Genomic DNA, 21879 nt, shown 5'->3' with positions numbered 1-21879 from the left:
GGTGAGCTCAAAAGTTTGCTGGAGTGGGTGCTTGATATGTCCTTTGCTTATACTTCAAATATTTAAAAAGTAGAGGGTGGGTATTTCTTGTGACATGGGCTCATGCTTGGCATTTTACAATAACTTGATTGGGACAGGAACAGGTTGAACTGGGAGGAAATAGAAGAGCAGCTAAGGCAGGAGGATTTATTGGTACACGGGTTTATTAAAATGCTTCGTAGTGATACGGAGCAACCTCCTTGTAATCCTGACTTTGTGTGAGAAGAATGCTATAGAAGGGAGGGCAGCAGGAATGGGTGGAATTGGAGCGTTCAATAAAAAAACATTGGCAAAGGACCAGGCAGGAATGCATAGGGCATTCGTCTCCAAAGGGGAGGTAGCACATGAAGAAACACTCCTCACATTTGTATACCTATGCGCAGGAACAAATGCTAAAGAAGAAAACAGGAGGATGAGAGAATGCAGCTAGGGCAAGATTGCGAGATAATTATATCCGATTCGCAACTCCAGCCTGCTGCTCGCCCTCTCGCAGACGAACAAAGAACAAGAGGAGCGGGGATTGTCGGCCTTTGTTCTACTGTTACCGCATTGTTCTGGTCGGTGTGTTCGTGCATCGTGCAGTTTTAATGCAAAAAGCGAGCGCATTACAATAGAAATTTTGTTCTGCTTCGTGACAGTGTAACATGAAGGAACTGGTATTTCTCAATTCATTAAAGACTTTTCGTAAATTGCATACGGTGCAAATTTCGGGACCTGCGGTCGCCAGTTCAATCCATACTCAATGTGATGGCAAAAGCTCCCGCTAGTAGTGCAAAGCTTTTGTGTATGATCTACGAAAAGTCTGTTCTTTCCCAAAAGTAGGAAATAACTGCTCGCAGAACGATCCGTCGAGCGATAGGACTGTTTGCTCCAAGCACTTCCAAAAGACAGACTATGCCTACTTGCTTTAAGGTAATTACAAAGGCATGCAAATAATGAAATACTTGCAGCATTTTTCAGCATGTCTGTGTTAGCCAGAATGGGCAGTTTTGGTGAGGCAGGTCTTGATGCTGCAATAACACGGTACACAGGTGTGGCATAGTAGCCGCGTTCGATTTACTTGCACCTCCTGCACCGGTGCAGAAAAGTGTAGGGTGGTGTACTTCCGGTCGTATCTCAATACACATACTGGAAGTAGACTGCCCTACACTTTTCTGCACTGGTGCAGGACGTGTAAGTAAATGGAACACAGCTACTCTATAGAGAGGGGCATGCTCTGGTCACCTCGTTTCTCCGAGTGTAGAATGCATAGGGATGACCATGGAGGCTCCATAGGGATAACACCTCCGTGCAGTTGAGTGCACGAACTGACTTTCGCGTTGTTTAATCGTTGTGCTTGACAAAAGGTTGTAAGGTGGTGTTCCGCGTGCGTGGTGCCGTGCAACTGTTGTGAAAATGAAGTAAGCGAGTCAGGTGACAACTTTTTTCAAAAAGAAATAAACATTAGCAACCGCTATTGCTTAAGTTCCCTGTCCTTTTTGTTTAAACTGGTGCTTCATTTGTAGGAGAGCTCGTGTAAATGTAATTCTTCAAATTATGAATATCGTGAAGAATATTGGAAGAAGCTCACTTTTTCAGAACATTCGTTTGCTGTACGAACGCATCTGCAGTGGGAAGATCAAAGAAAGTTATTCACTTGCACTCTCGCATTTGCCTTATATATCAGAACCTTTTATCTTCTATGTTATAGTATTCAAATCTTTGTCCATTGTAACTTTTTCTGTTTTTTTTAGTCATGTATTAAAATGTTTCCTTTCCAATTGAGTTCTTGGACTCTCCTGTGCACTTTCCTATGAATGGATCATAGTTTAAAGTAAAGGCAGTGTTTGTCTAAATAAATGTGTATAAATATATATATATATATATATATATTTTTTTTTTTTTTGTGATCACACCAGCATTTTAAAACACCCCTCAAAAGTATTTTCTGGTATGCCACTGCTAAAATCAGTTAGTACTTTTTACTCAGAAAATTCTTAGTACAGGTCATCTATGCTCGCAGGGCCACGTGCTCTATTTGTTAAACAGGTATTCATTGTAGTTGTCATAAAAACACATTGGACTCGTAGGAAACAAACGGCGACTTCATTCTATTTTGTTGAACGAGCACTTTTGTGTAGAGAAGTAATTTATTAATGCGTTAGCATTAGTACCTACATGACAGGGAATGCTGATGCCGTCCATCTGCGGACAAAGCAGTGGAAAGGGAAGTGCACCATGTCGAGAGGAGGGGAGTAGTGAAGGACAAAGGGAAGAGGGAGGTGACTTCATTAGGTTGAAGCCAATGCGCGCGCGGCACGGCGAGGCGAGAGGGAGGCAACATCTCAAGGCGGAATGCATTGCGCGCGTGGGAAACCGGTGAACAGCGAAAGCAGCGTCAGGCAGCGGATGCCGTGGCTAAGTGTGCGAGGCGAGCGAACGAGACGGCGGAGCGGAAGCAGCAGCTCAGCTGGCCGAAATGTGGCGCAAAAAGCGGCAAGCCGATGCGGGTCTGCGTGCAACAGAGGCTGGGGCAAAGCAGGCTCGGCGAGTCCGCTTCGCCGGCCAAAATTAAAGGAAGATCCATTGGTGGATCCTTAGGGAATGCGTTGGGATGACCCTTGGCAAACGACACACACGTCCCCTTTTGGGAAACGCCAACACTGACCCCGTAATGAAGCCAGAAAGGGGCAGCAAAAAATAGAGGAAGCAAAAGAGAAAGCCAAAACAGAAGAGTGAGGGGGTCAGCGTTAGCATTTCCCAAAAGGGGACGTGTGTGGCGTTTCCCAAGGGTCATCCTAGCGCATTCCCTAAGGATCCCCCAATGGATCTTTTTATATTTGTTTCGAAATAAATGGAGCTTATTCCACAATCATATTCTTAAGGACGAGATGTCCAAGTGCCTGTAAATCTGTGAGAACACAGTTTCGAGACTGTGTTTTCTGCCTTTTTGTTGTTGTCCACCGCATAGAGCAGCGTTGGTGGCATTCCTCAAACACGCCACCAGACTGTAGCAAATGGCTAAAGACTGTAGCAGACGGCTAAAGACTCGCCTGGCCCTTGCAGCGCCCACGTGCCAGAAGGAGCAGTATCGAGACCACCTCGAGGACGCCGGGTGCCGATCTCAGAAGAAGGTCAAGATGGCCGCGTGCATCGGCTCTTGCGGCACGCACTGCTGCCGGGCGCACAAGACAAAACGACGCAGCGTCAAGATGGTGTGCCCCCTGGGCAGAACGTATACCAAGCACATGGAAGTGGTCCGCAAGTGTGGCTGCTCTCGCAAGTGCTAGGGAGCCGACCCACACCAAGCGGGCTCCCCCTGTGGTTGTACACATCCAGCACACAGTCATTACTCCTCCTCGTGGTTTGTTTCCCGAGTGACGCAGTGGTCCCACTTTTCAGCACGAGAGACAATGCACTCGTTCGCCTTGGATTCTTTTCTAATGCGAACCAAGACACGTTTCTTGAGTACCAGTTTTCATACGCCGTTCGTGTACAGAAGTAGAGGAATGTTTTCCGTCGACGAGGCCGTGTGCACAATCTCGATCGAGTGCCGCAGGCAGAAATCACCGTTTCTCCCACAAGACTGCACTTGCCACACTCGTTCTTTAATAAGCACTGCTCTTGAAGACAAAACAATCTTTTTTTTTTTACATTAGGCATTTGCAGTAATTTATACCATTACCACTCCATCTGTGTCAACTTTTCCAGTTGTTCTTGGAATGCGAGGATAACGACGAGAGCCTTATTCTGGTGCTGGGTTCAGTGCGATGGTGGCATGCATGTACATAGTGTTGGGGAGCTTCTGACCATAGGTCGCTTGGACGACGAGCCACGCAGTCACAGGGGCCAGCCTGCACAGACTAGACTGCAGGGTCGGAACGATAGCAGCCCGTTCTTCCCCGAATCAAGTGGTGCCCTTGTTTCCGCCATCCTCAGGCTACACGAGGGAGAAACGACAGAGCAGGGCGGGCGCCACTGTTGCCCCTTGGGCACCAGCACCACATACCGTACTGGCCATGTGTTGCTCCTAGCGATGCTTTCCGGTGCATGTTTGGAGGCACCTTACAACACAATATGCTGCTGAATGTAGCTTTCTCCCGTAAGGTTATTGGCATTCTTGCACCAGTAGGCTCTCCGTATAGTTCCACTATGCCGATGCAGCGAAGCGGTAGGCCAGAGATCCCAATTTCCTGTGGCAGTTGTCACGGTCGACTCTGGCAACATTGAACTAGAATTTTGGGGACACTTCTGTGAAGTGGTCCAGTTACAGATGTAAGGTTTCACAACATCCTTTGGTCATACAAAGCTCTCCTTGCCTGCGTTGGGAGGAATGAAAACATTTTTTAAGAGCTTCATCAAGTGGGAAAGTGAAACGGGAATATTGACGCAAGGTTAAGCATGCCAATGGACCGATTCCGGGTGTTGACCAGAGGACACTGGCCACCTCTTTTCAGGAGGAAACATGTTCAAGAGAATCTCCCGCCCTCAACTGTAAGTACACAAGTGCAACCTTGTTCCCTGAAAAAAGACATATTCAGAGTGCGCACTTGCGTCCGCTGCTTGTTTCACTCGTGCGACCTATGAATGTCTAACTAATTTTCACCGTTTTATGTTCACTAAAAACAACAGGGTTTGCTGGCAACTGCCAGTATGTGCAGTAATGGTTGAGTTAAGTTTTGACAAAATGCTCAACAAAAGGAGTTATGCTACCAAGAACTCGCAGAATTTACAGTTAGACACATTTATAGTAGAGTACCAGCTTATTACTTTCAATATTCTGCACTTAGTTCTGTAGAAAAAGTATGACCTGAAACTGATTATTTCATCAGTCTTGCAGTGATAACTTGATTTTGCCACACTGCAGCATGAAATTGGATTCACTATGCACTTTATTTCGTGCAGTTGTTTTGTGATGGACAAATCTGGAGTCGCAAAAATAAATAGTGCTGTATTTATGCGAAAGAATAAAATGTTCTGAACCAAAGAATGCAGCATCCAACTGGGATACCGAACTATATATATATTGCACGCGACATCACGCCATGCTAGTGCTCGTTCCTGCTTCTGGCCAAGAAAAACAAATTTGGTGCTGCAAAATGCATGCTGTTGAACGTACACGCACTGTCACCAAAACAGCAGCCGATATGGCGTCGATGCAAGTCATGTACACCAAACACTCCTTCACCCGATCAGTTCAATCTCACCGAAAAGAAAGTTTTACTGAGGGTTGTTTGTTGTGTTTTACTCGTTGACTGTGCTGCCCGAGTTCAGCCTCACCAATGCACAATTCTCTCCTTTGTCGTCAAGCTTATGCAGCTTTGCCCTACTTTGTTTGAAAATAATAGTGTGCAGTAAGAAATGAGTAAGACCCACGGACAGTGACAGAGAAGGCAAGTGAGAAGAAACCAACCCTCGTTAATATTTTGGGGCTGCCCAAACGTGGCAGTGTCTCTCTCCGTGCTGGAGAGAGACTGTTGCACTTCATGCTGGGATGCTCCAGTATAAACCTGCTTTCACAACTTCATTCCCAAGGGGGCAAATTTCGCATCTTGCTGCTGGAGACATATCGTAAAATATTCTGGAAGTGCCCACTATTAACATTTTTAAAACAAACTTGGGTATTTAGCAAATTATACATTAAGTGCCCAGTTTGACTGGACAAGCACCCATGTCAAGATTATCCCAGTTTTCAGTAAAAGTGGGGTGGGCACTTTTTCCGGCATTTTCCGGTTGTCTCACCAGTTGCCATTTTGGTCACCCATGTGTACGGCCCTGCATTTGCGAAGTTTATGTTTGTGCAAAATGGGAGGGCTTTTCTGAAATTTATTTTTTTACCACATATTCTGCACTTTTTGTAGCTTTCATTCGTGGTACACAAAAATACGAGTTTTGGGGGGTTTCAGTGTCATTGGGTTCAGAGCTTATAAAAACAAGCCAGTCATTCCAAAATCTGGGTATTGCTTGGTGTAGTCACCCTTTGCTTCCTGCCCATCATGCAGAAATACTGAGGAAGTCCACTGAATGAATTTTGAATTCCTGTTGTCAAAACAAACGACAAGGGAAAGTTTGCTGAAGTGAAATCTTTCATAAAAAGGAGGCCGGAGAAAAGTGATTGAATTTCTAGGAAAGAGAAGTTTCTGGAAGGAATGCTGGGCAGGAAAGTTACAGCATTTCGTTTGTGAAAATAAAAATTGACTATCTTGGTGGCGTTGCAAGCGCGAGATGCTTGGGCTTTTGCGTCACGGCGGAGAAACGTTATTCTAAAACTCTTGCGTAGCGTGCGCTAACGCAAGCGCTAAATCTAGCGTTAGCGTGTGCTAAAATTGCATACGTTGTCTAAAACTCCCTAGTTCTAGAATAGCGTTTCACCACCGCGACGAAAAAGCCCAAGCATATCGCGCTTGGAACGCCACCAACATAGTCACAATTTTTATTTCAGACACTGTAACTGTAACTTGAGAAAAAAACAAGTTTTTTTGGTCCAGAGTAACATTTTAGATTTGTTTAAACATGAGAATGCGACGCGAGCAGTCGACCGGTCGTGTCCGCTTGCGTCGCCTCGGCAAGAGAGGTCTCGTGTGCTGACCTTCGCTGCCTTCGCCGAGAAATGTTCGCACGTTCCTGTCAGACCTTCGCTGCCTTCGCACGAGCTTCAGGTCGTTTTGCGTCAACCCGAGACTAAGGAGGTCCCGGGCACTCTCTGCAGACCACACAGCCCCTGAAGTTGAGGGTGATGGTGGAGGTTAGTAGAGTGCTGCTCCGTCCGGCTCGAGCTGAGAGTTGCAGTAGTGGCCCCAAGTATTCGGCCACCTTCTGATGGTGCAGGAAGCAGAGACCCATGCCCGTTCCTACGACCTGGGCGTCCAGGATAAGGGCGTCTTGCTCCTTGAAGGCGACCAAGTCGGGCTTCAGTGTCCCGTCGGGCAGAGGGAAGTGCGACTCCCAGAGGACCATCCATCCAAGCTGTTTCAGGCAGTTACACACGTAGCGGGCGAGGTTGTGCCTCTTCACCCTACCACGGTGTCCCCTGCGGCAGCACTGGAGGACAAGTCCCAGGCTCCCTGGAGCTCGGCAGCCGGCCTGACAGGAAACGTCCACACCACGGCCTCGACTGGTCCTTTCAAGGGTTGGCATGGCGTTTATTCGGAGCTTGATCAGGTTCATAAATTGTCGTTCACGCAGGAGACGGGTCCCCTCAGACACCCAGCGGTGTGCTCCCGGGACTTCGCCGGAGTCGCGCAAGGCGGCCCTGTCGTTACTTCAGTGCAGGAGATCGGTCCACATCTTTTGGACCAACTTCTTGTTGAGGAGCTTCTGTCCCTGGTAGCAGCAGGCCGCCAGCGCTCTCCGGCGGAAGCCAGCCAGGAGGGGCAGCTCCAAGGCCGGAGCACACCCTGGATGGTCGGAGAACCGCAGCCCGTCCAGTCGCAGCAGGCGCATTGATGGTATTAAGGCCCGCAAGGACACCACTCCTAGCCCACCCTCCCCCACCGGGGCATGGAAGTACCCCAGTGGTGTGTCGTGGGGGAGGTCGAGCCAGGCCGGCGTGGAGGCTTTGACCCTGGTGTCCAGCTTTTTCAGGAGGCCGCAGGACCAGCGACCCGGGACCAACCAAGGGAAGAGGCGGGGCAGGAGGTAGGTCCGGAGCAGGACCAGTCGTTACTGGGGCTTGAGAAGAGTGGTTGTTTGGGCGAGTTGCTTTGACATCTTATACAACCATGTGCGCAGCAAGGACGAGGACAAAAGCAGAGAACAGCACACAACAAGGCACAACTTTCAACTGAATTTTATTGAATATGTGTTCCGGTATTTATAGTCTCAACCATCGTCACAATGACAACAAAACAACAAAAGCAAAGGAGAACTACCATCACAGAGCATAATTGGAAAATAACACTATCTCGTTCTCGAGAAAAACAATTCCTTCTCTGATAACGCAATTGACGGCATAGCAACACAAGTGTGTCCTAAATAATCAATGTGCTCGGCTTCTATGATTTCGTGTGTTAACGCAGACTTGCATTTCCCAATTTTTATGCATCCATCCAACAGTGGGGTACAACCGCATGTCCTGCAATGCAAGTCAAGAAAGCCACCCTTCTTTTTTTGCACGTTGTTATTGTGCTCGCGAAGCCGGTCATGTAGGCAGCGCCCCGTCTGCCCGACGTCGTGCCTGCCACAGGACAACGGAATGCGATAAACCACACCTTCTGTACAGTTGACAAATTTCGTTCTGTGCTTCTTTTCACATCAGTGTTTGGCACGCACGCCAGGCTTTGATAGTTTGCACAGGTCCATGAGCTTATTGGGCGCAGAAAACACTACCTTTACATTTTATTGCATTGCTACTTTCTTTCAATTTTGCGACACTCTGTGTATATACGGTATCACAACAACTTTTCCTTTTTGTCTTTCAGCTGGCTCCCATTGTTTTCCACGAGACGGCGCTTTCTTAGAAGGCCCTCCGCGACCGCAACAAGGATGTGTTTAGGGTACCCAGTTGCGAGCAAGCGCAAAACTTGCTGATCAAAACCACTGGGGATCAAATGCTGAAAACAAACAGCGCAAGGACAAGGACAGAGTAGAAGGCGATAGACACACACAATGCTGCCTATCGCCTTCTACTCTGTCCTTGTCCTTGCGCTGTTTGTTTTCCGCTAATATGAATGACCAACTAGCCCAATTGTCAACACTACTGATCAAATGCTTACAGAACTTTTTGAGTCCATTGGTGAAACAAAGGGTAACAATACTTCTTCTGACTAGCTTGAAGTGGGCCGAATGAAACGGAAGTAACGGCTTATTCGCACGTGGCTCATAACACCAACGAATCCCGGAGAAAAGCTCACCGGAGAAAAGCTCACCGCGAAACCGGCGGATGCGGAGAAAAGCTCGCCGGCCATTGAGCGTATGCAAAAAAAAAAGCTCACCGATTTTTTTTCTTCGTTTTATATTGAGGCTGTTGGATCATGCGTAACATATATCAATTTATTATAATTAAAATTCATCAGCTTTGTAGAAAAGAAAGTGTCTTTTTTTGTAATATTTGTTAAGCTTATTGTGTATATTGCCTCCAATTTAATAATTGCGGGCGAGTGTTTTCTGTGGCTTAATCTGTAGGCAACGAAAGCCCAACTGAAAACTTTATGAACTTGAAGAACAGGAAAAAGTTTGAAAACATAATAATGCCTGCCTAAAACCTAAAAGTCAAAATTCTAAATGCCGAAAATTCGAAAGTGCATGCGCAACAATGCGGTGCCTGAAATTCTCTTTGAAGCTTTTGTTAACCTTTGAAAACTGGATAAAACAGTCAGTAGGATGTCGAGACTTTCTTCTACGGACATGCACGTTTTGTAGCCGTTCGTGCTGGTGTTTCCACACGTTGCCTTTGTGTGATTTTGCCCTTCTACGACGAGCCACCCATGACCTTCAGAGCTGCACACTGGCATGTTGTTTCTCGTGACCTATATAAGAATTAGTCTTCAGTAATATAGCGAATTGGGCGAGTTGGTAAACTTTATACAAGTTGAAAACCGCTCAAACGACGATGACGGAGTGAAGACAACAAACACGACAGGACGAAGCTGTTCTCGTAACTAAAGTTTGTTAGTGAAATTAACAGAAAGAAAACAGCGTAGCCGACACTGATTACAGCAGCAAACACCTACTTATCTATTAGGCACTACACAATATTTGGAGCTGAAACGGTTCACACATCGCTACTCATATTAGCTCGAAAAGTACAAACCTCTTTATCTGACAGAGCTACCGACGGCGCACTTTCAGCTGTATATAAATTGTTGTATTTTTTACCGGTGTACAATGATCTGGTTTTATACTTGCAACTTCAATAATGTACAGAATGGGTGATTACTAATTTCTGAGGAATTAGTAATTATGCCCAATGAACTTCAAGAATATTACAAAAAGAGGATATATTTTTAATGAAGTGAAGAATGCCAATTGTGTTAAATCGACACGTTTGACACAAAATACTCTTAAGTTAAAAAAGAAAATCGGCGAGTTTTTCTCCGCATCCGATCAAAGGCCGGTGAGCTTTTTTCCGCATATGCCGGTTTTGCGGTGAGCTTATCTCCCGTGAGCTTTTCTCCAGTGAGCTTTTCTCCGCCGCCCAACACCAACAGATGTGGTCGTCGAGAAATAAATCTGATGTCAAGAAAGCGAATTGTGTTGTCCACAGGTATCTCATGCGTGACCTCGAGTGGGCCAAAACATTCCGTAAAAATGGTCAGGGTTTTGACAGCCTCTGCTTCAAAAGCGTTTGTGTCAGATGCAATGAAAACTAAAAAATCATCTACGTACCTAAACTTTTTTTAACCTTTGATCTTTAAAGCCGGCTGTAAAGAGTACTGTCAAGCTGTGCTAAATATATATCGCTTAGAACAGGCGCGATACACGAGCCGATGCATATGCCCTGTTTTTGCAAGTAAGGCTTGTATCCCCACTGAATAAAAGTTGTTCGAACAACTTCGCCAGGAGAATGGCGACTCCTCGGAGCCGCCATTTTTTAACTGTGCTCGTCTTGGCTTTAGCCAACTTCTCAGCACGAATCCTCCTTAGAGGAAGATTCGTGATGAATCGCACGCTAAATAGCACACGCAAAGCGCAAAACGTGGTTAGTCCAACACCACGACCATAGCTCGTGGGCTATCCTGGTGAGTTGTGGAGAGCAGGTGCTGCCCCTCCTGTTGATGGCCGCTACTGCTGCTGTGTTGTCTAGCTCGAGGAGGATGGAGCCCCGAGACACATTCTTTGCCAGCACCTGAAGGGCCAGGAAGGCTGCCATCAGCTCCAGGGCATTGATGTGCCAAGTGGATTGGAGTGGTGTCCAGTGATGCCCGATCGTCCACCCCTCCGAGCATGCTCCCCACCCCTTCAGCGAGCTGTCCGACTGTATCGTCTGTACTACTGGGGGTGTCTTGATCTGGTCCCTTGGGGTCTTCCTCAGTGCTCGGATCCACCACGCTAAGTCCTGCCGCGTGTCCCTGGATAGTGTAAGAGTGGTCGTGTATGTACCTCTCTGTAGGGCCCGTCTCAAATCTGTTTGAAGGTTCCTGATATAAAAGGAACCCTCCGGCAGTACCATTAGGCATGCATTCAGTTGTCCCGCCAAGCTTGCGACTTGGCGGGCCGAGATCACCGGTTGCTCTAGCCTCTGCTGTAGGTGGTCTAACGGGTTGGCGAGTTTCTCTCCAGGGAGCTCGAGCGTCAATCGTCTCGAGTCTATCGATAGTCCCAGAAACAACAAGTCCCGGGCTGGTGTCAGTACCGACTTCTCCAAGTTTACGGCAAAACCCAGGTTTTGTAGGAGGTTCACGATTAGATGTCCCTGGTTTGCGAGTAGGGAGGGGGATTGGTCCATGACAAGGATATCGTCCAAGAACATGACAATGCGAAGTCCCTTGGACCGGAGATAGGCCGCGACTGGTTTCAGTAGTTTTGTGAAAACTCTCGGTGCCGATCTGAGGCCAAATGGCAGCACGTTCCAACGGTAGACCCTGTCCCCCTCTCGGAAGCCGAGCCAGGGGCGGTCCTGGTGGCAGATTGGGACAGACAGGTATGCGTCCTTCAGGTCGATACGTATCATGGAGTCGCCCTGCTGGATAAGATCCCTCACAGAGTGCCACCCCTCCATCTTGAAGTGGTTGTGTTGCACCGACTCGTTTAGTTGTCGGAGATCTAGAATTGGGCGCATCTTGTTGTCCTTCTTTGGTACTATGAAGAAGGGGGAGAGGAACTTCACTTCGGAGGGTGGTACCCGAGAGACCGCTCCCTTTCTGACCAGCTCGGACACTGCCTCCCGGACCTGATTTGACTGCCCTCGGGTCGGCACGTTGTGCAACCCTTGAATCGCTGGTACCTGTGCAAACTCCAGCTTGTACCCCTGTGTTGTCTGAAGGACCCAAGCATCGTGGGTGAGTAACCTCCACGCTTCGCGGCAATATGCCAGTCGGCCCGCGGGCGGCAGTGCTAAGAGGTGCGGGCTTACCGTTGCCTCGATGTCCCTGGCGGAGGTAGGCCCCCCTCGTGTAGCCTCGGGAAGGGGGCCCCCCGTGAAAGGGCTGCCGGCCCACACTCCGGCTCTGGGCACTGGTCCCTGGGGCAGCCGAGCTGCGGGACCTCTTGGCTGCTGGCTCCGCGGCGGGAGGGGGCGGTTGGCGGGCTTCCCGGAGGACCTTGATGGTCTCGTTCCGCGTTCGCAGCTGCCCCAGGAAGCCCTCTCCAAACAGCAGTGGGGATCCCTCGTCCCCGCCGTCATGGGCCACCATCTGGCGGAGATCTGGGGCCACTCGTGCAATCACCCCCTCCCGGCGCTCGCGGGAGAGCGACGCGAAGAGCCGCCCGAGATGGGCGGTAGCTGCCCCCACGTGGTCAGCCACCGTCTTTCTATCAATGGCCTCCTCCGTGAGGCCAATCTCTAATAGGCCAACCAGTGGCCCCATAGCAGCGGCCACTCCGTCTTGGCTTTCTCGGAGTGCCTGGTCCCGGGCAGCGACGTTGGCGGGCCCTTCCGAGCCACCCTCTGGACGGCGGCTCCTCTCCTTCGCCAGGGCCTTCATTTCCGGATTTAACTCCGGCACTGTGGCGAAGGGGAGCCGCGGTCGCGGGAAGCTCGTCAGGGCCGCCCTGCACCGCTCCGCGCGCCCTTCGGGGCCCCAGTGCTCTTTGAGGAAGTCGAGGAGGGCAGGGTCCACCTCCCGGGGACGGCCCTCCGTCGGTCTCCCCAACCAGGCATGGGGCTCGTCAGCGGGACCCAAAGGGTCCAGGTCTGGCGAGTTGCTCCGCTCACTATGTCGGAGTTCGACATCCTCCGTGGCTAACGGAGGGAGGCGGTTGGTGAGCACCGCTACCGAAGTAGCGATGTTCGCCACCGTTCGTTGGAGCTCCACGATCTCGGCGGTTGACATCTGAGAAGCCCAAGAAAGTCACATATCGGTTAGAAACGATTACCGCCGCACTGATCTCCGTTGTCGAACGAAAGGGATAAAGGTGCTAAGTGTGGCCCTTGAGGCTGTTCAAGAACGCGCCACGTTGTCCGGAGCCGGAGCTCCCAAGACGCGAGTGGGGGCACTGGATGTAGCTTGAGATCGCCGCCTCTGTTCGGGGCCGGGGCCCATAGAACAACAAGGGGGATCGGACAGTTTGGCTTATTGAATAGCCCTTGTGACTGTCTAAGACCGCGCTGCGTCGTTTGGAGCCGCAGCTCCCAAGACGCGAGCGGGGACGCCGGAAGTAGCTTAAGATCGCCGCCTCTGCTCGGGGCCGGAGCCCATAGAACAACAAGGGGGATCGGGCCCTATTGCAAACCGAAAATAGTCCTGCTCTGTCCGGAGCCGGAGCCCATAGGACGTGAGCGCGGACGCCTGAAGTAGCTTAAGATCGCCGCCTCTGCTCGGGGCCGGGGCCCATAGAACAACAAGGGGGATCGGGCCCTATTGTAAACCGAAAATAGTCCTGCTCTGTCCGGAGCCGGAGCCCATAGGACGCGAGCGAGGACGCCGGAAGTAGTTTAAGATCGCCGCCTCTGTTCGGGGCCGGGGCCCATAGAACAACAAGGGGGATCGGACCCTATTGTAAACCGAAAATAGTCCTGCTTTGTCCGGAGCCGGAGCCCATAGGACGTGAGCGGGAACGGGTCCTTCAAGCCACTAAAACTCCGCTGCTTGAAACTCCACTGCCTTTGTTCGAGGCCGGGGCCCGAGAACTTAGGCCTAGCACCGATAGCGGACGTGCGACAAATAGGTTCAAAATTGTTTACTCAGCGGTCGGATAAAGTTTCTTCTAAACCTCGCAGAAGGCGAAGTCAATCTCTTGACGAGAGTGAGCCTCTCCGAGTTCTATCGGTTGAAATCTCCGGAGAACAAAGAAAAGGCTCGAAGAGCGATGAAACTTACGACTCGTCGCTCCGATCAACGAAGGAAAGATGAAGACGGAAGGGGAGAATACTTCCCTAAGGGGGAGCGCCTAGGGCGCCACCTATTTTTTATTTTCAAAATAGCTTTGAAACGTTGACGTCAGTTTCGGTATACACCAACTCATGTTTACAAACAAACTCGCGCGCCCCTAGCGGCACAAGCGGCGGCCGCGCATGCGCGATAGGGTGTGGGCAGAAAACCACGGCGTCCTATGCAAGCAACGCATTGGGGCGTTGTTGACATCGTCTACTTTCGCTGTTTTCACCGTTTTTACTCGTTGTCGATGACTGTGCGTCCCCGGAGAGATGTCTGACTATGTAAGTGGCCTAAGTGAGGCAGAAAAAGTGCGATACAAAGCGAAGCTTTGCGTAAATAGTGTTATGCATGGCGACCCGTACGGCGTGGACGCCGCAGAATGGACCCTAGCGAGTCGACGGTGGCCACCCGTCACTATGGTGAACATCACCTTGTATTTATTATTTACGCCGAGCCAATTTACCCCGGAAACCCTGGAGGCCTACAAGTCCTTGGAGGCTTACAATTACTTCGTTTCAGGTAAGCACAGCGGCAGTGAAGAGTGCCTGCCCAATCCAGCTGGTGCAAGTCGAGCGCGGCGGTTTCAAGTCAGAGGCTCAGACTGATACGATAAATTCGTTACTTCCGTGCTACGTAGCGAGATTTGTAAGATTTACGTCAAAAAACAACGAATCTAGCGAAACGTACGATATTGCACGTCTGCGGCTACCATTTTCCCGTCACCCGGGCCGCGTTTCGCGCTCGCTGTAACCGCAGCCGCCAAGAATTCCGTCTGTGGTCTTCGTTGTTTTCTTTTCTCACTTAATATCTTTTAGGTTTGAAACCGCACTTGCAGTATTGCTGCGTGCTTTACGCGCACAGGCGCTGTCCTTGATCTTGACTTGCATTTCTTCTCTGTGTATCTGCGTTTCTCAGCCTTCTGCATCGGGAACGTTCCGCATTTAGGGCCAATTTGTACGGTTAAGTGTTCCTAGCGATTCGGAACAAATTCGGTAGTTCATGCAGTCTCTCATTCTCAGAGATATTGCTTTATTGATCGCCCATTGCGCTCCTGGTACACTACAGATCGTGATCGTCAGTCTGCCCAGTAGTTCTTGTACAGCTGAAAGGCTGTTATCAATATTTTTCAAGCTGCCGCAGTGTCCTTACGTGACGGATCCACTGAGATGTACCCTGTGCAAGTAAAGTTTAAAAAAAAGGACCAATGTTATATGTGCTTCATGAAACACACATACCCTGCACATGTGCATACTATGCAGGCACAGCATGCTTGCAAACACTTGCCAGTGCAGGGCTGGTCTCGATATTTTTCTGAAACATAGGCTGTCATAGCCAGTGTGGTCATTGCAGAATAACGGCTGATCTCAAAACAAATGATACACTTTGTAAGGATTTAGTTAAAACGCATGTATTGGCTTTGCACTGTTGTCCAGGCCATGTGCAGGACATCAGACTCTGGCAGCCTGACGGACACGACACATGCTTCATTCGAGCAAATGTGAGACCGTCACAGAGGGCAACTGGCCCGCCTCATGATGCTTGGGTGTGCCTCGACAACTCCTCAGGACGGGTACATTCTGGCCATTGCACATGTAAAGCTGGGTAAGTCCCTGCTTAACCTCATCTGTAACAGCATTGACCCCAAGCAATAGATATGAATAAACAATATTTTTTTCCTTCCAGTCTGGGTGAGGTGTGCAGCCACATTGCAGCAGTCTTGTTTGGTATTGAGTACAGTTCAAGATTGTGTCAAGAGGCCTCATCATGCACCTCCCAACCTTGTGCATGGACCAGGAGTGCGACAAAGAAAGTATGCTTTATCCCCGATATATTTGACATCTAACTACTATCATACAATATTTTCACAACTCGTGAGAATGATTTTCATTCTTTTTTTTTTTCTTTTCTTGCCATGTGCAGGGTGCTGAAATGTACTATGATTTGCATAGTCCCGTCAAAATAATTGAATCAACACATTTCTTTTTTATTAGTACGCTATTATCGGTTGGCTGTCATGACAACAAACATCCCCCCTCTAATGTGCAAGCTTAGGAGATCGCAATCAGTATGCACTAGCAGTACGCCGTATGTGCACCTGACCTGTATCGACACATTTCGTGGATAGTAGTCGGATACCTGCATATTTAGTCTCGCACAGCCACATCCTTTGTTCTTTCAATTAAATTCTTAATCATGAGTGGATATCCAAGCATAAAGTATGCCTATTCAGTGTTGTATGGAACGGCGTTCCTGGAACGCGTTCCTTTTAGGAGGAACGAAGGAACGTTGCCGTTCCATTTTCTTCGGTGGAACGGGAAGTCGTTACCTTTTTACTAAAATAAAAAAAGAACGGCATTTTTTTTCGTCGTCCAGTGGGCTAATTTGTATTTTATTTCTAAGAGGGAAATTCTAAAAATATAAAAACAATACCTTTTTGAAGAGCAGGATCTCGTTAAAAGTTTTGGTTGCTTATCTCAACGTTTATTTTTCGGAGTCCTCGCTTAATAACGGTCGGGTGCAGGAGAGCTAGTGGACATTGCTTATTTTTTCAGTGCCCGAGATTGCGGTTCATAAACCAAAATTTGTCGTCGAAGGAAAAGACCCAGAAAGAGGGACGTTTCAAACTTAGCTACTTCGTTTGCAAACACGAATCCTCATACACCCAGAACTCTAAGGCCGACTACAGCCATTACTGAACTTCCACAGACTTACAGTTACAACAAAAGAACAGGTTACCTGACATCGAACACACTCTTGTAACCCAAATATTGGTCACTTAAATGATACAAAAAAAAAAAAACTTCATTTCTTCTCTCCTTGTTCCAAACCTTGAAACTGAACAACGAATCCAACTTTCACGAAGAAACCTTGTAGTTTTCAAGACTGACCTTCAAAAGCCCTACCCTCTTCTTCACTTGCTTGTCTTGTGGACACCAACATCAAGAAGCAACTGTTAAATTCGAACAAGGGACTTTGTGAGATTGAAATGTGGGACATTGTTGTAATACGCTCGTGCAATCTGGGGTAACAGTACATTTGGCTCGTCTGATCAACCACCACAAAAGATGGTAAAAAGCCGAGAGTTTTAATGGTGAATAAATCAGCAAATGAAACCCTGCTTTCGCGTGTCTTCTCCTGGTGCCCTTCCCTCGCTGCATTCAAATTCGTATTTTGCCATTTGATGGGATAGATTAAAAAAAATTTACTTGATCTAACTCAATATGGTAATCAGCAAAATACAAATGTAACGTATATGTAATGATGCGTTTCATTTTTTTAACTGTAACGGGAGCGAGTTCCTTTTTCACATAAGAAACTTGTAACGGGAACACGTTCCAAAAATTAGAAGGTACAAACTTTCATTCCTTTTCTTTTTTTTTTTTCTGGAGCATGTACAACACGGCTCAGGGGTTGTACTGCTCTATCTGAAAAAACAAAATGTTTGTGACTGCACTAGAAATTCAGAGGCAGCCAGATGCAAGAAATTACTTTGGAATCTCAGCACTGTTTTGTCAGACCAAACCTCTTTTTCACTTGTGGGGCTTTTTAAAGCAAGTGCGGTGCAAATGTGACTGTCTCCACTGCAGGAAGACATGGTCCCCGTGCACAAGCTGGACTTAAGTAAGCCCGGGATGCCAAGCAGGCGTCTTCCTGATGAGCCCAACCATGTAGCCCATGACTACAACCCCGACGACAGGGCCCTCTTCCAGGAGATCCTGAGGCTGAACCCAAAAGCGGTCGTCCTCAGGTCTATACCTAAGATGAACGACGAGGACACAGATTCGGCATCTGAAGACGAGCAGTCTTACACATTCTTAAGGCAAGTTAAATGCTTGTTCCCGTTATTAAATATCTCATCAACAGAACTAGCTTACAATAGCTATGTTTCCTGAGGCATAAGACAACATGGACTATGATGAGCAATTTTACAATTTATAACACACTTGGGTTTTTTTGACATCTGTATCCTATTGGGCCGAGCAGTCGCGTCTTCGGCAAGTGTGCTTTCTCTTGTGCTAGCTTCAACATTTACATAACAATCAACGATACTTCATAAGTGCAAGAGTTGTCCAACAAAATTTGACTGTGGCAGTGCTTACTGCCTCATTGTGAAAGACATTACCCATCAGGGACAGAAGTTGACGTTCCACATATTCATATATGAGGGACACACCCATTTTCCAGTTCTTTTTGTAATGTTTCTAAATCAATTTTCTGAAGGAAAGTGAGACGGACGGGGGCAACGAGAGCTTCACTGCCATTCGACATGTTTGTGCCCATCAACGAAATCGAGCGGATCGAGAAGAGCACGCGACGCCAGGCAGTAACCATATTCTGGCGGCAAGTTCGGTATGGAAGAATAACTGCCTCGGTACTGAACAAGGTATGTGAATTGTTGACATTTTCTCGCCTCTTGCAGGGAGGTTTTAGTATGCAGTCTTCTTTTTCCTTCAACAGGTGCAGACGATGAGGGATAGTACGTCGCCGAAGGCCACCCTGGACCTGATCCTGCAGAGGAGCCCTCCCGTCGACACTGAGGCCACCCGCTGGGGGATCGAGAAAGAGCCAGTGGCGAAGAAAGCATACCAGGAGTACATGTGCACAAAGCACAACGACTTTCGGCTCTGCGACGTTGGATTTGTGGTCGATGTCAAGGTTGTACCTACAACATTTATCGCAATTTTGAATATGCAAAAGCAGATATTTTTGACGCAAATTTCTTGATTTATATTGCAATGGCAACAACTGTAACACTGCTGCAACAAGTCCTATGGTGTTGGTGGTTGACTTGACCGACCTGATATAATGCAACAATTCGCATGTCTTGCATTCTGGAGGATCTATGCGCCGGGAACGATTGTAAACTCACTTTTAGTGCCTTAAGCAGCCTGTGCCTTAGCATGACTTGCCATTGTCAACATGGCTATTTCTGCACTCCACACCTTGGGTTCCTGTGGCTGCAGTTTCTGCTTCCTAGCACTTATTTTAAACACGGTAACATACAAAGCAAACAACAGTTTTCGAAACTACACTCTTCCATATCCCCAGAAAAGTGCATTACCATAACTATCCATTTTATTATCAAATCAATTATTGTACATAATATACTGCTAATAAGAGTAAGAAGCACCTAATGCTTTATTCCAATTTCAACCCACTACATACGTCGCTCTTCAGTGGAGGTGCAGATATCGCTGAATCATGCATTAAAGAGATGCTGAACCAAAATCTGGCTTCCCCAAAACACGCGGCAAAAGCGTGCAACGGGATGCTACAAACACCAAACATCACTCATACAGCGATATCTCGAACGGATGACCGTATCTCTCAAAGGAGGCGCATTTGCCAGGAATGTTGATGTCATGTTTCTCCGAGAAGGACAGGGAACGGCCTCGCGTCTTCTCCGCCTCGCCGCCTTGATGGAGCGAAGCAAAGGGAGGAGGAAACAAGGTATCTTGACATCACGCGCCTCGTCGGCCTGATTCAATCTCGACCTCTTTTTTCAAAAATACGGTTGTCCATTTGAGATATCGCCTTACGAGTAGTGTTGTAGGGATTGTAGTGTCCCGCCTACATCTCTTGCATTGTTTTCTCGAAATCCAAATTTCGGTTCACCATCCCTTTAAAGCTCGCATAGAGAACTTATCTCATGCTTCATATGTAAAAAAATGTCTGGGCGTGCTGTTATTATCACCCTTCTTTTTTTTTTCTTTTTACTGGATGTGTTCAGGATAACTTCCTTGGGGCCTCTCCAGATGGGATCTGGACCTGCAGCTGTCACGGTGTGGGCACACTGGAGGTCAAGTGCCCATGGTCATTGCGGCATAAGACGTCCAGTGCCACACAGCACGAGTGCTTTAGAGATGACTTGCAACTAAAGGAGTCACACAAACATTACACACAGGTGCAGACACAACTTCATGTCTGCCGAAAGGAAGTGGCGCACTTCCTTGTATGGACGCCAAACGATTGGGTTTTAACGGTTGTGCCTGTTGACAGATGCTTCTTTGCTCCTGTACTGGAGAAAGCACGAGCATTCTGGGCTGACCATGTCGTACCAGAGCTACTGTGAGTTTGTGGTGTCCACCAATGAAAATGGAAGAACGGTCCAGAGGGTAGATGACAGTGTGGTACCGGGGCCTAGCGAAAATAGTCTTTGCTTTGCCACTGTCATCACTTTTGTTAAGGGTTAATGAACCATAATTTGTATTCACAAAACCAGGCAGCAAAAGCGCCCAATAGTATGTTACAAACCCGTAAGCACCACTCAAAGCAATATCTCGAATGGACAGCCATTTTTGAAAAAAAAGGGTGCGGTGTAGCAACTCGCAACGTCACATTTTCTCCAACTCTCGTAAAAGATACGAGACAGCACGCGCCTTGCTCTATTCTACCATTTTTGTTAAAAAATGTGGCCATCCGTCCAAGTTATTGCCGTATGGGTAATGTCTTGGGGGTTTGTAGCGTCCCGTCTGATGCTTTTGCTGCCTTGCTTGGCGAATTCCGGTCCATCATCCCTTTAGGTTTTGTCGATTGTCCTGGTTCCTGTGCATAAGTTTCAGCATCGATTGCTATTTCCTTATCTTTCTTTGAATCCTGCTAACATATCCAATACTGTGTACCATCTTCAAGCTGTCTATTTGCTGTGCATGTAATAAATGGTATGCATATTTAAGGTGCCTACCCGGTGTCCATGATAGTGACTAGCATAGACCATGACTCAAGACAGCACTGAAAATTTTCAAGCAGTGTTGCCTTGGTGGCATTTTAAATTTCAGCCACAATGGTTACAATAAATCGGTGGTCTAGTAATGAGACGGGCTGCGACGAAAAGAGAAACAAACTTTATTATGATCTTTAGCTTCCTACGACATGACAAAAAAAATGTCTCCCCATCTAGGTGAAAAAGACAAAAAATAATTAGGGACGTTGGAGAGTACACAAAAGCATGTCATTTCTAAACAGGCAGAACAAGATTTTTAAGTATATTTCCATAGCAAATACAGAAAGTAGTCAAAATAAACTGAAATGGCAGTCGTGCATGTGCAACTCACTAGGTAAAAGGATGTGCAACCTGGTATTTCTACAACACTGTTCCTAGAGATTCTCCAACATCTAGAGCTTCCTTGATTGTCTCTGCTGTCAAAAGAAGCATTTCCCCCCACTTAGGCTCTGTTTTGGCAGAGTTTAACATGTCTAAGCTTTTGCACAGCCTTATCACCACAATCTTAAGATGGAGGGGCACCTTGGCTATCAGTTTGGAGAATATAATGGTACTGCACCTCGTTATGTAGATCACAATTTGCTTTTCGGTTCAATATGTCAGGAAGGGGGGGGGGGGGGGGGGGGGGGAGGAGAGAAAAATTGTTTTTAAGAATTATCTAGATTTTCAAATGCAATCTAACTTGTGAAGCAAAATATTGGACTGGTTCAGTGCCCACCGATCTCGCTGAACATTGTGCCAGCATGTGTTCGTGTAATCACTGCTTGCACGGTACACTTTAAAGGAACACTACAATGAAATATCGGCACTTATTAACGCGCAAGCATTAACTGTCTCATGGAGCGAGCTGACGTCATCAGCTTTGAAACCATGCATCGAGCAAGCGACAAAGGGAGCGGACAAGCGGCTTGCATGCTTTCGCATTCACAACTCGTAAGAAATGCTTAGGTGTACCTCAAGCTTTTTTTTGGGGGGGTTTATACGTGTTCAAAGGAGCAGTATCGCATCGGACGCACCAATATCTTGTAAAAGAAGACACAAAAAAGAATTTTCAAGCTGATTAAACGATTAGCAAAGAGCACCTGGTGGATGTTGCTAAAGCCTCGTTTGTAAGGCCCATCTAGGAACCTCTAGAAGATTAACCCGTCACTCAAAATTCAC

The 21879-nt window shown here is 47.6% G+C and overlaps 3 protein-coding genes across 10 annotated transcripts in view; 2 read left to right on the top strand and 1 right to left on the bottom strand.

Annotated features, from left to right (window-relative positions):
- The window catches only part of LOC8054077 (protein slit), a 133253-nt gene extending 128248 nt beyond the window's left edge, over positions 1–5005 (top strand). For all 5 annotated transcript variants that reach the window (XM_042287278.1, XM_042287277.1, XM_029991536.4 and 2 more), the window contains one exon: positions 3085–5005. In XM_042287278.1, the coding sequence (XP_042143212.1) occupies positions 3085–3308 (224 nt within the window). In that variant the 3' untranslated portion in view covers positions 3309–5005. The remainder of the gene's footprint in view (positions 1–3084) is intronic.
- A 55-nt stretch (positions 5006–5060) lies between these two features.
- On the bottom strand, positions 5061–14023 carry LOC121833742. Of its 4 annotated transcripts, none has more exons than XR_006076801.1 (3): positions 12032–14016; positions 10805–11027; positions 5061–7689 (listed from the first exon to the last, which is right to left on the bottom strand). XR_006076801.1 is itself a non-coding variant. In XM_042287279.1 (3 exons), the coding sequence occupies exons 2-3, from the start codon at positions 12948–12950 to the stop codon at positions 7277–7279; spliced, it is 2559 nt and encodes an 852-aa protein (XP_042143213.1). In that variant the 5' UTR covers positions 13938–14023; the 3' UTR covers positions 5061–7276. The 4 variants fall into 4 exon arrangements, 3 of the variants coding, with proteins under 3 accessions (XP_042143213.1, XP_042143214.1, XP_042143215.1); XM_042287279.1 differs by having other exon boundaries at positions 10805–12950; positions 13938–14023; XM_042287280.1 differs by having other exon boundaries at positions 10805–14016.
- A 1731-nt stretch (positions 14024–15754) lies between these two features.
- LOC115332592 lies at positions 15755–19420 on the top strand. The gene is made up of 4 exons (XM_029995003.3): positions 15755–15804; positions 17582–17814; positions 18216–18378; positions 18453–19420. The coding sequence occupies exons 2-4, from the start codon at positions 17588–17590 to the stop codon at positions 18717–18719; spliced, it is 657 nt and encodes a 218-aa protein (XP_029850863.3). The 5' UTR covers positions 15755–15804; positions 17582–17587; the 3' UTR covers positions 18720–19420.
- Positions 19421–21879: the final 2459 nt, after the last annotated feature.

Source organism: Ixodes scapularis, unplaced genomic scaffold (genome assembly GCF_016920785.2).
Source record: "Ixodes scapularis isolate PalLabHiFi unplaced genomic scaffold, ASM1692078v2 PGA_scaffold9__187_contigs__length_104089568, whole genome shotgun sequence".
In the NCBI taxonomy this organism is placed as follows: Eukaryota; Metazoa; Arthropoda; class Arachnida; order Ixodida; family Ixodidae; genus Ixodes; species Ixodes scapularis.
This window is presented reverse-complemented; position numbering and strand designations above follow the sequence as displayed.

Coding starts and splice junctions, on each gene's coding strand:
- LOC121833742 (XM_042287279.1), bottom strand. CDS start 12,950: ATGTCAACCGCCGAGATCGTGGAGCTCCAACGAACGGTGGCGAACATC. Junction 7,690..10,804: donor CAGCCTTCCTGGCCCTTCAG/GTGCTGGCAAAG, acceptor ACTCTTCTCAAG/CCCCAGTAACGACTGGTCCT.
- LOC115332592 (XM_029995003.3), top strand. CDS start 17,588: ATGGTCCCCGTGCACAAGCTGGACTTAAGTAAGCCCGGGATGCCAAGC. Junction 17,815..18,215: donor CAGTCTTACACATTCTTAAG/GCAAGTTAAATG, acceptor AATTTTCTGAAG/GAAAGTGAGACGGACGGGGG. Junction 18,379..18,452: donor CTGCCTCGGTACTGAACAAG/GTATGTGAATTG, acceptor TTCCTTCAACAG/GTGCAGACGATGAGGGATAG.